The following is a 12,694-nucleotide window of genomic DNA, read 5'->3' as shown; positions in this document are numbered from 1 at the left end:
CAAGGAAGATAATTTGACCTATTTGTCACAGCTCCTGGCAGGCCTGAGCCTAGTGCCTATCCATAAATATCTCAGGGCGATGCTTCAGTTTCAGGACTTGTCATGTTCTAGTGGAACACGGAGTCATGTATGAACCAGAATGAGCTCAGGTCTTAAAAACTCAGGTCTCCTTAACAGGAGGGCTTTGACTTTTACGTCGCCTTTCTGTCCCTCCCTGATGGCTTGTCTTCTCGGTGGGCACAAGTGCTTGTTGCTCCCAACAGCACTTTTCTCTGTGTTTATAATACACTGTTTATGCCCCTGCAGCTCTGTAATTAATAATATACTGCTTTTCATCTTCAAAGTGATTTATACACATTAATTAATCCTCACCATACTTTGGAGTTTCTGCACATAAATAACCATCATGCTTCCAGATTTTACTTAGGAAACCAAGACCCAGAAGGAAAACAACTTCGTCAAGGCAAAGGAGAAAGGGATCATTGGGTCAAGATCAGCATTTAAGCCCATGACCCCTCATGCTGCTTGCAGAGCTGCCGTGCCCTCTGGAGAGTAGCTCTCTGGCTCCACACTCACCACCATTACTTCCGGGGAAACTGGCCCCTACCATCACTCATTTTGAGTCATAGACTATGCTTTAATACTCCAGAGTTAAAGAATAATCTTACCTAAAGCATACATAATAGAAAATGATGGATTATAATCTAATAAACCATCCTAAGATGCTCAGGTCCAGCTTTCAGTAGCCTCCAGACAGAGGATAAATATGCTTCCTAATCCATCATTTACAAGTTACACACCCAATTAAAACATTAAACTCTCACTATATGGTTTCCCACTTATGTAATCGCCCTACAGAAAGCTATTATATTTTAACTATCAAGCTCAGTACATCAGGCAGTAGCCATCTATCTCTCTCTGGCAAGTGGAGTAGGAGGTACACTGGGGATGGTATCGGCAGAGGTGAGCAGTGCCTCAATTTCTGTATCTGGGCTCCCCATGGTGCCCACCAGCTCTGCAGAACATTAAGCCTGAGAAGTGAGCTCATGGACCCTTTTTGAAGTTTCTGACACAAAGCCAAATCATGCAAAGACCCTGAAGGCAATTCAATTTACTTTTACCAAGCCTCCTTGAACAGTTACCTGGGGAAGTACACAGAACTACCTCTAATGATGCAAGAGATTCTACGCCAAGTGACTGAGACTGCAATGGACACCTTCCCCCTCCCTCAAGTCAATCCATTACTTCATCCTTCATCAAGAGCAAGTGAGAAGCAGACATGACTTTAAATCAGGGGTACATGGGTGTCAGACCTCTGTGCCCATGTGGGGCTGGGGTTTATAGCACCAAGGCTTTTGCAAAGTTCCAGATAAACATGGTACCTTTCCCCAGAGTGTCACTTTTCTCACTTTTGGAGGGCATTCCTAGGAGATGTGACTGGTAAAGAATGTAAAAACGGGTTTTTCTGTATTAAGGTGAGCATAGCGATCCTATGGGAGACAGTGAAAACTTCACATCAATTTTTGGCTTGTGATGGCCTTGGGCAGAGCCCCAGATCATGGGGGCCACACGGCCACCCGCCCTCACCATCAGGCAAGCTTGGGTAGAATGGTCTGGGAAGTCCTGAACCAATTCCTTCTCTGGACGCTATCATGCTGGCTGCCTGAGGATGAAGGAGGTGTGGAAGCCCCATGGCTGACGGAGAAGGGACAAAGTCAGAATGATCAGGGTTGCCCTTTTTCCACAGCGTAAGTGTTGAGAAGAATTTTGGAGCTGGCCTCTTTCTGCTGGTGTTTTATAGGCTTGCTTTGCCACATGGTACAGCCCATCTGGGGACGCCTGTCATAGATGCCCTGAAACCCAGCCAGAACCATCAAGTGTTTCAAATGCACTTGAACAAACACCACTGTGGCCTCTGCCTGGGCCAGGAGCTCTGCCATTGGCAAGCTCAGTTCACAGAGCGGCAACACCGGGGCTCTTTGTTGGGGCCAAGAGCTGTGAGCAGGCTTTGTGGCCAGCCCAGGATGCTCACATGCATGGGGCACCCTGCCCCCGAGCTCTTGGCACCTGCTGCTTGCCATAGTTACAGGGCTACACCTCATGGATGCAAACCAACATCCCTGGCATAGGAAGAAAGATACCCCAGCAACTTCACCAATCTGCTACCCTAAGCTATATCCTGAGTGCCCAGAAGCACAGCTGGCATGAAAGATGAACCTGATTCACGGTTGTGGTGCAATTCAAGTTGAGGCTAAAGGGACAGAAGCAAAGGAGAGGATGTGGGCAAGATCCACTGTGTCTAGGTGACTTATCCACACAGAGAGCCGACTGGATGCTCTGACCTCTGAATCTTGTTTCTGTTCCACACCTCTGGAAATAAGGTAGCTACTTAGCTAGATGTTAGCTTTGAATCAAGATGCTCCAAGACATGCTGGTCACTATTCTTCTATTCAGTGTTTGGCTGAAGTTAACCCATGTTGCAGGCATTTTAGAGCACAGACCTGGGTTAAAATCCAGTGACAGAAGAGACTAGCAGGCTACTTCGGGAATGAGGGATGGGTTTGCAGAAACAACAATTTTCAGCTCGTCTCCAAGAAAGAATACAGTAGGGATGCTTACTTACATGTCTGATAAATATTATTTAGAATCTTGAGAAAGCAGCTCATCAGATTTAAATACATTTTAGGAGAGAAAAAGCGCTCCCATCCCTCACTCATTGTTTACATCTTTCAGGAGCCAACAAGCAAACTGTCCAGACAAAAGAGGGCTTCTCCCTTCATAAGCCCACGGCCTATGCCCCACCTTCTCACGGCCAGGGTCATGGAGCGGGCTGCCCTGACTTACCTATGAAATATGCCAGCAGAATCGCCAAGAGGAGGGCTGCGGCGATGGCGGACAGGGCTGCACATTTCCAGCTGCAGTATTTAGAGGGCTTCTTCAGTTTGAAGGCCTTCCTGGAGAAGGTATTCCGGGGCAGCAGGCGGGGTGGTGGCGTATAAACGGTTCCTGAGGTCAAAGGGTATCCCGGAGAAGAGCTGCTAAACAGGGGCGTGCTCCCCGAGGAGGTCTTAAAGAGAAAGTGCCTGGCAAGGAAAAAGGAAAGAGTCAGCATGGACATGGGCGGCTCCTGGGGGCATCCAGCTGCTTTGTCCTTCACTCTGCTTTATACAGTTCTAGTAGAGTCCTCGTACACTGCTCTACCTTGCCATGGACAAAAGGGCAAAGATTTCGTTTGATGGCCATATACATTAATTCCATAAACTCACATCACTTTATGTGTTCCCATATACGTCTAGATCTTATCTTCGACAACAATCCTGAAAAGTATTCAAAGCAAATATGGAAACTGGGTGACTGTCACTTGGAGATGACGATGAGGATGATGATGATGAGGATGATGAAGATGATGATGAGGAGGACACAAAGCCATGTCATGTGGTAGAACCTAATAAGCAAAGGCACTAGAAATATATTGTCACAACTACTTAAAACTACATATTAAAATATCCACACATTTAAGATATGAGAAATCAGGCTTGAAAAAGTCAAGCAATTGTCCAAGGATATGAACTCGGAGCTCTATCTCATGTGGAAGTCTGTGCTCTGGAGTGTTACCCTCAACTGTCTCTCCTGAGCCTTCTTCCTGGGCTGTTTGCCCCCCTCCATCTTGCTTCCTGTCCTGAGACTGCCTCTCTAGCTCATGGGATCATGTTTTTTCTTTGGCAACATCTTTGCCTGCCAATTAAACAAGGGGCTCTTGGTCTCTTGGGCTACAGTGTGACAATAGGGTAATGGGGTCTATTCCTGACACCTAATATAACCCTTCCTCAGGGTCAGGAGGCTGTCTCTCCAAGGACACTTCAAGGACCATAAATTCTCTGACAGATTTTTCTCTCTTATGTGTGCCATTTATAAGACTTCAAGTGTGACTTGCCACACCTTGTTTCAAATGATGAATTGTCTTCCAGGAAATAGATAGTGGACTTGAAAGCAAGAATTAAGTAGTGTCTAGAGTTTGAGCAGCCGGAGACCAGGGACTGTATCTTCTTTTATACCTTGTTCATTTTTATGTTCCCAGTACCCACCTCAAAGTTCAGCATACACGAGAGAGTTTAGTGAATGAATGAATGAGCAAATGAATGATTGAATGGAGCTCCCTCATGTTTTGTGAATTTAAGAATCTAAGGGTCCAAAATGTCATAGAGGTATTTCCTTCAAGCCTTAGTAGGTACAGCTATACTTATGGACCACATACTATGTGTCAGCTGCAATGCTAAAAGTTTTACTTGCATCCAAACCTCTCATCAACCCTATATTATTACCACAGTTTTACAAATGAGAAAATAGAAGCTCAGGGGTAGCAAGCAGGGTCACTGGGGCTACAACTCCCATCTGCCTGACTCTAGATCCTCCAGTTGGACCTCTTACACCACACTGCTCCTGTGTACGGGACTCAGTGGGCTATCCTGGTGGGATTCTAAGGCAGGATCACTATTATTACAAATATTTGGATCTTGGCTGCTTCCAGACAAAACCTTGGAAGTATTTTAATCTTTGACAAAGACCAAACAAACCTGAGATGACTGACAATCATGTCAGAAAATGAGTATCTGATTAGTGAATGATTTACTACAGCTAACATTAAAACAAACAACTGATAGTTAAAAACTTTATTTGTACTCTAAGTATGTTCGATGATCTGAATAAAGGCAAGAGGTTGGATTCCATAAATAAGCCTTTGTATTCCTTGTCCAATAGCATGCTTTTAGAGCTCCGGATGAAAAGTCTTTTGGAAGAGGTGGCAAGAAGCACAGTGTTTAGTAGCAGGTTTTGGAGCAATGTTCACCTGGATGAGAGTCTTAACAGTACCACTCCTGGACAAGTAAGCTTACATAAGTTACACAATGCTGTTCTTAAAAGTCTCCATCTCTTCATCTGTAAAATGGGGGTAATGATGGCCCAGGTACCTCACGTCACAGCGTAGGCAGTTGTACTGATTACACGAGATCATGTAGGAAAAGCACTTAACCAAAGCTGTGTCTCATTGCAAGTGCTCAGTGCATCATGAGTAGCTTTTATTACTAATTCTCAGAACAACATAAGGAGACTGAAACAGGAGTTTTAATTTAAAGCCTGACAAATGTCACAAACACCTGAAGAGTTCTCCAAATCACTAAATAATAGTCCATTGTCTTATAATTAAGCTAGAACATATGCACACCAGAAAGCCAGGGTGATGGAAAAATGCTGGAATTTGATTTAGAACTAGCTCAAATGTATTTCTTGAACAATTTTCCAAGAGTGGGTAGTGAAAATAGGGTATCAGACTAAAACCAAGAAATATAAAGACATTGCAAGCCATTATTGATAAATATTTAGAAATACAGGTGCACCAAGACTCATCCCCACAGAGATCTCAATCTTTTCCTTGGCTTCAGGCATCCTATGACTCAAGTCAACAGGTGTCCATTTCCAACCAGCTTCCTCCCTGAGGTCCAGACTCCCATTCCAGCTGTATACTGGGCATCTCTCTCTCTCTCTCTCTCTCTCCCCATTCCATAGCTGTATTGCACAAGTTACAGCCAAGCACGGACTCTTTTCCTTCCCCTCCCCATTCACACTCTTCCTGCATTCCTGTTATTCCCAGATGCCTAAGAAACTGCAGCCATTTTTTACCTCCTTCCTTCCCCTCACCTTCTCCCATACAATGGGTGAAAAAATCCTATCCATTTTATTTCTGAAAACCTCTCGCACCAAACCTCCCCTTTCAACCCTCCTGCCACTTTTCTTCCCAAACCACAAAGGTCATCATGCTCTGCCTTATAAATCCTGGCTGATCCTCCAATGCCCGCAAGAAGAAATCTCAATATGGGACCAGACTCTTTACAACAAGTACTCAACTTTTTTATCCTTGTCTCTAACTCGTGCTCCCTGATCCCTGAACTCTGCTTCAGCCACACCAGAAGACACATCTTTCCTTAACCTGGCTGTTCATGCTGCCATGCCTTTGGGAATGACGTGCCATGTTTGGGAATGGCTGTTCCTGGGCTTCCCTGCCCACCCCACCCCAGCCAACTCTTACTCACCTTCCAACCACCTTCTTGGGAAACCTATTCCAAAAGGTTTGGTATCTATACCATCCTCTATCACTTTTTGCACTCAAGAATCTATTATACACTTGGATATCTATATCTATCTACCAATCTACCTATCTACCTATATCTATCTATCTGTCTGTCTATCTATCTATCTATGTATCTATCTATCCATCCATCATGTGTTTGCCCCAGTGCCTGGTGCCTGAACATCAGTCGTATTTGTGAACAGCATCAGTAAATTGGAAACAATGTTTTGGTAACATCAGAGAAATCACAAGATGAAGATAAAAAAAGTTTAATTGCCTTAATGTTATTTTTAATGCATTCATTTGTAAGAAATAATAGAAGGAAATGATTATTTTTTTTGGTATGGGATTCCTTCCTGAGAGCCTAAAATTGTCTCCTGACAACTCAGTCTATTTTCCACACTTCTTTCGAAAAAGGAACTCAGATTATGTCACATGTCAGTATTCTCCGATCCCCTCCCCCAATCAATCAATCAATCAATCAATCAAGGTTTCCAATAACACGAAAATAAAATCACAAGTCCTTCCCATGGCCTACAATGCCCTGCCATGTTCTGCCTTCTGGCTGCCTTTCCAACTGTACCTTCTACCGCTTTAGTCTCTCTCACTCCGTCAGCTAACCTGTCCTTTTGATATTCCTCATCATATCACATCCAACACATTTTCACCTAAGGGCCTTTATACATGCCTGGAAATACCTCGCAGCTTGTTTCTTCACATCATTCACCACTCTGCTCCAGTGTCACTTTCCCAGGGAGATCTTCCCTGCCCTCCCCCTGCTTCTTTCTCTGTCATTCTCCATCCTGCTATAACTGCTTTATTTTTCTAAATTTTTAAAAAATATTTTATTTGTTAGAGAGAGAGAGAGAGAGAGTGTGTGTGCACACAAGCAGGGGGAGCAGCAGACAGAGGGAGAAGCAGACTCCCAGCTGAGCAGGGAGCCTGATGAGGGTCTCCATCCCAGGACCCGGAGATCATGACCTGAGCCAAAGGCAGACGCTTAACTGACTGAGCCACCCAGGCGTCCCTATTTTTCTAAATTATATATGTATTTGTATATTGTTTATTATCTATCTCCATCATTAAATCTGAACTTCTATGACATTTAAAATAAACAGGTATTTTGTCTCATTTGTTCAAATTGTAGCCTGACATTTAGAAGAGAGCCTGGCACATAGTGGGTACTCAGCAAATCTTTGTTAAATGAATGACCTACAAACTTTCCAAGGCCAAACCCATGAATGTTAACAGGACAGCACTGTGAACATTTTTAATTTTAAAATTAGGAGGATTCCTTCCACCATGTTGACTTCTGTTTTCCAGATTTACAAGTTTGGGCATGTGCATATAGGCAGATGTTTATATGTATACATACAAGCCCAGATCCCTCCACAGGAAAAATAAACAAATAAACACCATGTACTTTTCAGGACTGCATTAACCCTAGTGGACTATAGCTCTCAGCCTTCTCTTTGCTATCGTGGTATCTGTGATGATCCTAGCTAAATGAAACTCATTTGGTTATCATATCCCTTTTTTCTAATTTCTGATGCTTAAAATGATTAAACCAAAGTACCAAAGATAATGTAGACTCCTGTTTCTTCACAACAGAGCTACACCTGCTGTTGCAGATCTTTAGAAGGTTAAATTCAACAAATAAATAAATAAATAAATAAATAAATAAATAGGTTCTAAAGAAGTGCTCTTCAGAGTATGTCCCATAAATACCTGCTTTGTGATCACCGGAGTGCTCTGTTAGGAAAGTACAACTTTCTGGCCTCTAACCAGACCCAGGGCTGGGGGGCCGGCATTTATTGGTTAAGAAGCTTTTTATGTGATTCTAATGTATCTGGATAGAGATAATCTCTATCCTAACCATTTTGCACCTCTCAAATGTGTCTGATGGTTAGTAGATGTATCTTTTAAAATTCTATATATCTAGAGAACACATTAGATGTTTAGTAGATATATCTTTTTATTTTTTATTTTTTAAAGATTTTATTCATTTATTTGACAGAGACACAGTGAGAGAGGGAACACAAGCAGGGGGAGTGGGAGAGGGAGAGGGAGAGGGAGAAGCAGGCTTCCTGCTGAGCAGGGAGCCCGATGCGGGGTTCGATCCCAGGACCCTGGGATCATGACCTGAGCAGAAGGCAGACGCTTAACGACTGAGCCACCCAGGCGCCCCAGATGTATCTTTTTTAAATGAGAGTTTTGAATGCTGATGTCTTCAGGGGTGAAGAATCAAGAAGCCTACAACTTACTTTCAAATGATTCAGCAGAAAGATCTCTAGGTCTCTTTATAGATAAGGCAAATGTGGCAAAATGATAGCAATTGTTGAAACCAGGTGGTTATTCTTACTTTGTACTATTCCCCCAACTTTTCTGTATGTTTGAAAATTGTCATAATCACAAGTTGAAAAAAATGTAAGCCTTGATTCACCCAAGGATTGCTGTCACATGCTGCAGGGGGAAAAAACAAGATAAATAAAATGAAGCAAGACCCACAAGGTAATGGTCTGGCCAGATGGTTACTGGGAGGACCAAGGGGGCTTAGGGGACTTCTCCTGATTTTTCCCTGAACTGGTTATTAAGACAGCTTTTCCCCGTCAGGGGCCTGCTCAGTATGCTCTGATGAATCATTTGTGATGCCCCAACTGAACTTCTTCCCAGCGGTCGGTCATGGAAGTAGCTCAGTTCAGGACTCCAGGCGTCAGCAAAAATGTGTAGTTTCCAAATGCACTTGACATTTTTCAAGCACAACTCAATTGCTCTCAGAATTGGCCACTTGTGCCTCGGAAAGGAAAGGCAAATGAGGGGCCCCCAAAGGGCTGTCCTTGGAGTTTGCTAACACTCAAAGGGATAGAGAAAACCAGTCCTTGATGTCTTACAAAAAAATAAAAGAAGAGCTTGCATGCTTCTTTCCCTTCTTAGCCATGTGGGCTTCAGTCCTAGAGCCCAGCATCCTTCCTGGCCCAGGTTAGGGGCTCCGAATGGCCATGGAATTGAATAGCAAGGCTAAGGAAGGACAGTGGCTCTGCGTCCTCAGCTCTGGCCCCTAGATCCCAGTGAGTTCTTAAGAATATAGTGATCATCACTTCACCTGAAGCTATCTTTTTGGCAAATGTCACTTTTCCTCATGTGAAAACAAAACCATCTAATAAAAACTGAGGGAGAGAGTATGTCTAACAACAATTCTCCCATGCATTTTACATGACAGCAAAGACACGTATTTGAGGCAGAATCTTGGCAAACCAGGATTTTGCTTCAAATTGGCTTAGAAAATTAAGGGCATACATTTTTTCTGATTAAACAACCATGGAAAATTTTAAAAAGATATCTAACAAACAAGAAACTCATGCATAGCATCCATGTAAGGAGGACCCCATCAATTCAAAATACTGTGAATTTTTATTTTATTCTTATGATACAGAAGGAGCTTGACTAATCTAGGGTGGAAGTGTTGAGAAGTGGCAGCTGGTTAAACTACTTGAGACTCCAACAAAAGATTCCTTTTCCTTTTTTTCTGAGTCAATCACCAGTAAACTCACTCATTAATCTCAAACCCTACCAAAAAAGGAAACATAGAAAATCCCTTAACACCAAGTACCATTTCTCAGGTTGCAACCAGTGGGATCCTGAGAGGCAGTCTCCCTATTTTCTATTGGTTTGGCTTTATTCCCAGGGGGAAATCCCAGCAGGGCTTTGAAACAGAAATGTACTACACAAATCATTGCACTGCCTCAACTCCAAAGGTCACGTTTTTGTCCCCACCCCCAATCCTCTCTGTTCTCCTCTCTCTCAATCTATTTCCCACTACTTCTTCACAGCGTACCATTCAGCTTAACCAGAACAACTAATGACTAACGGTGCAGATGAGTTCTCTCATGCCCATGAAGTCAGCTGCAGGAAACCTTCTCCTTGATATCAAGCAAAATTATTGAATGGTCTCAACACAGCGCCGTGTGCAAAAAAGCAGCTCTGGTTATCAGAGAAACCAGGTGTTGACTGTTGTTCTACCGAGAAAATTGACCTCCCCAGTAAATAAACTCACAGGTATTCAGAGTAGTGGATGAAAATATTGATACACAGCCCATTAATCCCTAAAAGATTTTTAATATCATACATGCAGTTGCTGAAATTGATAAAAAGCCAGAGAAAGGACAGAAGCAGAAATGCACCTGGAGTGGGGATGGGGTGATCAGTGAGGGAGATCAGGTGTGCACCAGAAAATGGGAGATTTCATCACATTTTACTGGTCCTGGCTCTGCCCTTTAAAGCATCCGGTTTATTGTCTCTAAAGGAGTAAGTTTAATAAAGAGGCAGCCCATAAAGGGTACTGTAGCATGTAAAGTTACTGTAATTAGGTTTTCAGGAGTTATAATAAAACATTTAGCTAGAGAGAGGTTAAATAACCACCACACTTTCTGGCATCATTATTACACTCTCCAGTACGAGAAGGAATGATGGTGGTAGAGGGGAAGCTCGATGGGTGGGCTCCTGAGAGAGACACAGAGAGACCTGGGGCATGGAGGGAAAGAGAGAGAGAGAGAGAGAAACACATACAGGATGGGATGGAAAAAGCAGAAGAGATAATGAGAAAGATGATGTTGGATATTGTACTGTTCAGCCACTTCTTGAACAGCAAAACTAAGTTATTTTTTAAGTGTTCTGTCTTTATTTTCTTATTTGCAAATATAAAATGTATACATTATAAAAAATCAAATCATAAATTAAAAATAGAGAGCAAAACTCTATCCTCTTGAGAGAAAGACTAGTAAAATATTTGATGTTTAGAGTCAAACTTTTTCCCTATATATAAGCATTCCTTTATTCTTATTATTTTTGAAACCAGTAGGATCATACCAAGGAGGCAGGATTAAGCCTGCAGATTCTGGACTTGGACTACCAGGATTTGGGTCCTGGCTTCTATTCTTATCACTCTGTGACACTGGGTAAGTTACTTATCCTCTCTAGGTGGCCTCACCTGTAAAGTTAGAGAATGTTAGTACTTTCATGGGCTTGTTTAGGGGGATTGGGTGACTTTATTCATGTGAGATGCTTAACATCGAGCTTGACATCCAATGAATGGTCAATAAATATAGCTATTAATCGCTTGAAGGCAGGAATCATGTATATCTTGGTCTTTACTAGATCTCCTTGACCTAGCACAGTGCCCAGTTCATTTAAAATATTTGTTGAATGCATAAGCCACTCTAATTAGCACAGTGACTGGAACATTGCAGGCATCCCAACCCCCTAAACATAATTTTATTAGGAAGGGAAGGAATTGAAGATATTACTAATGTGCTTGTTCTCTTCTTCCAGTTGGGAATTTATGCTTGGGTTGAGAAGTGAACTGTTGCTTTTAACATAAAACTTTAAAAATGTTTTTAAAAAATTCCTACTTCCCAAGTTTGAAGAAGAAGCCAGTAACCCAATTAGTATAATTAAGAGCCCATTTCATTTCACGATTCCCTAAGCTTAGACTCAAACCAATTTTGATGCAATGAAAAATAGGCTTTCAAGGTTTCTGATCCCTGAACCTTTTAGATCATAGGGGACCATCACTACATTTGCATATGCCATGAACAACAGGAAAATCCTCTATTTTGCCCTCTTCAAAATTTGCAGTCATACCAAAAATACTCACAGCTGGAATAATTAGCAACTCAATTTATTGCCTTCCGTTTTTTAAATAGAAGCTTCGACTCTTGATATTTAAATAGTGTCACACTGTGATATAACATAGTATTTTTCATGGTAAAACTCCTTTTTTTCCCCCATGAAATGATATACTGCTCAGTGTGACAGGCAAGGTCTCTGGAGGTCACTAAAGAAACCTGGTGTTTTGTGAGCAAATCCATTTCAGAGTCTTTGGGATGAAATGAGGAGTCTTTTTTTTTTTTCCCCTGGAGTTGTTAACTTGTTGACTTTTTTCAAGTTAATTGGTAAAAGTCTTGATATAGTAGAGGAAAAAAACAAAGACTTCTGACTTTGACTTCAAACTTGACCTTGAATTCACCATACACTATAATATGGGAGTGTAGAGACAGCCATTTCAAATAGACTTGCATTTGTGTTCACCGGCAGCCAGAGGTAGATGAAGAAAGAATGCCCGCCATCAGATACAATCAACGAGCAGAATGATTTCTCCCATTGAGTTTATTGCCTGTACCATTCAGAGAGTCAAAGAATATTCGAGCTGGAAGAAACCTTAGGGCATGTCCCTTTATCATATTCTGCTTCATGCTACCACATTTGTCCTGTGTGTTTGCCTTGTCTCCCCAGTCATATTACAAGCTTTTCAAAAGCAGGTCCTATATCTTTTGCTTCCTGGTATCTTTCTCTGTTCATAGTAGGTGCTCACAAATACCTACTGAAGAAACACAGCAATTAAGGAACAGTGGAAATGTACAGGCTTTGGAGTCAGGCATATCTGAACTTAAATTGCAACAGCACCAGGAACTGCATTATGTTGGGAAAGCTAATTAATCTCCCTGAGCCTCAGATGCTTCTTCCAAAAAATGGGTGGATAACAGTATGTGCATTACAGAACCATTGGAAGGG

General features: G+C 42.2%; 1 protein-coding gene across 17 annotated transcripts in view; it reads right to left on the bottom strand.

Moving 5' to 3' along the window:
• TENM2 (teneurin transmembrane protein 2) overlaps positions 1-12,694 on the bottom strand; it is a 1,202,741-nt gene that overhangs the window by 259,080 nt on the left and 930,967 nt on the right. For all 17 annotated transcript variants that reach the window (XM_078066825.1, XM_078066824.1, XM_078066823.1 and 14 more), the window contains one exon: positions 2,845-3,083. In XM_078066825.1, coding sequence (XP_077922951.1) covers positions 2,845-3,083 — 239 coding nt within the window. The remainder of the gene's footprint in view (positions 1-2,844; positions 3,084-12,694) is intronic.

The sequence above is a fragment of the Halichoerus grypus genome, chromosome 2, assembly GCF_964656455.1.
Source record: "Halichoerus grypus chromosome 2, mHalGry1.hap1.1, whole genome shotgun sequence".
NCBI lineage: Eukaryota > Metazoa > Chordata > Mammalia > Carnivora > Phocidae > Halichoerus > Halichoerus grypus.
Note: the sequence above shows the minus strand (reverse complement) of the source record. Positions and strands in the feature narration are given on the sequence as shown.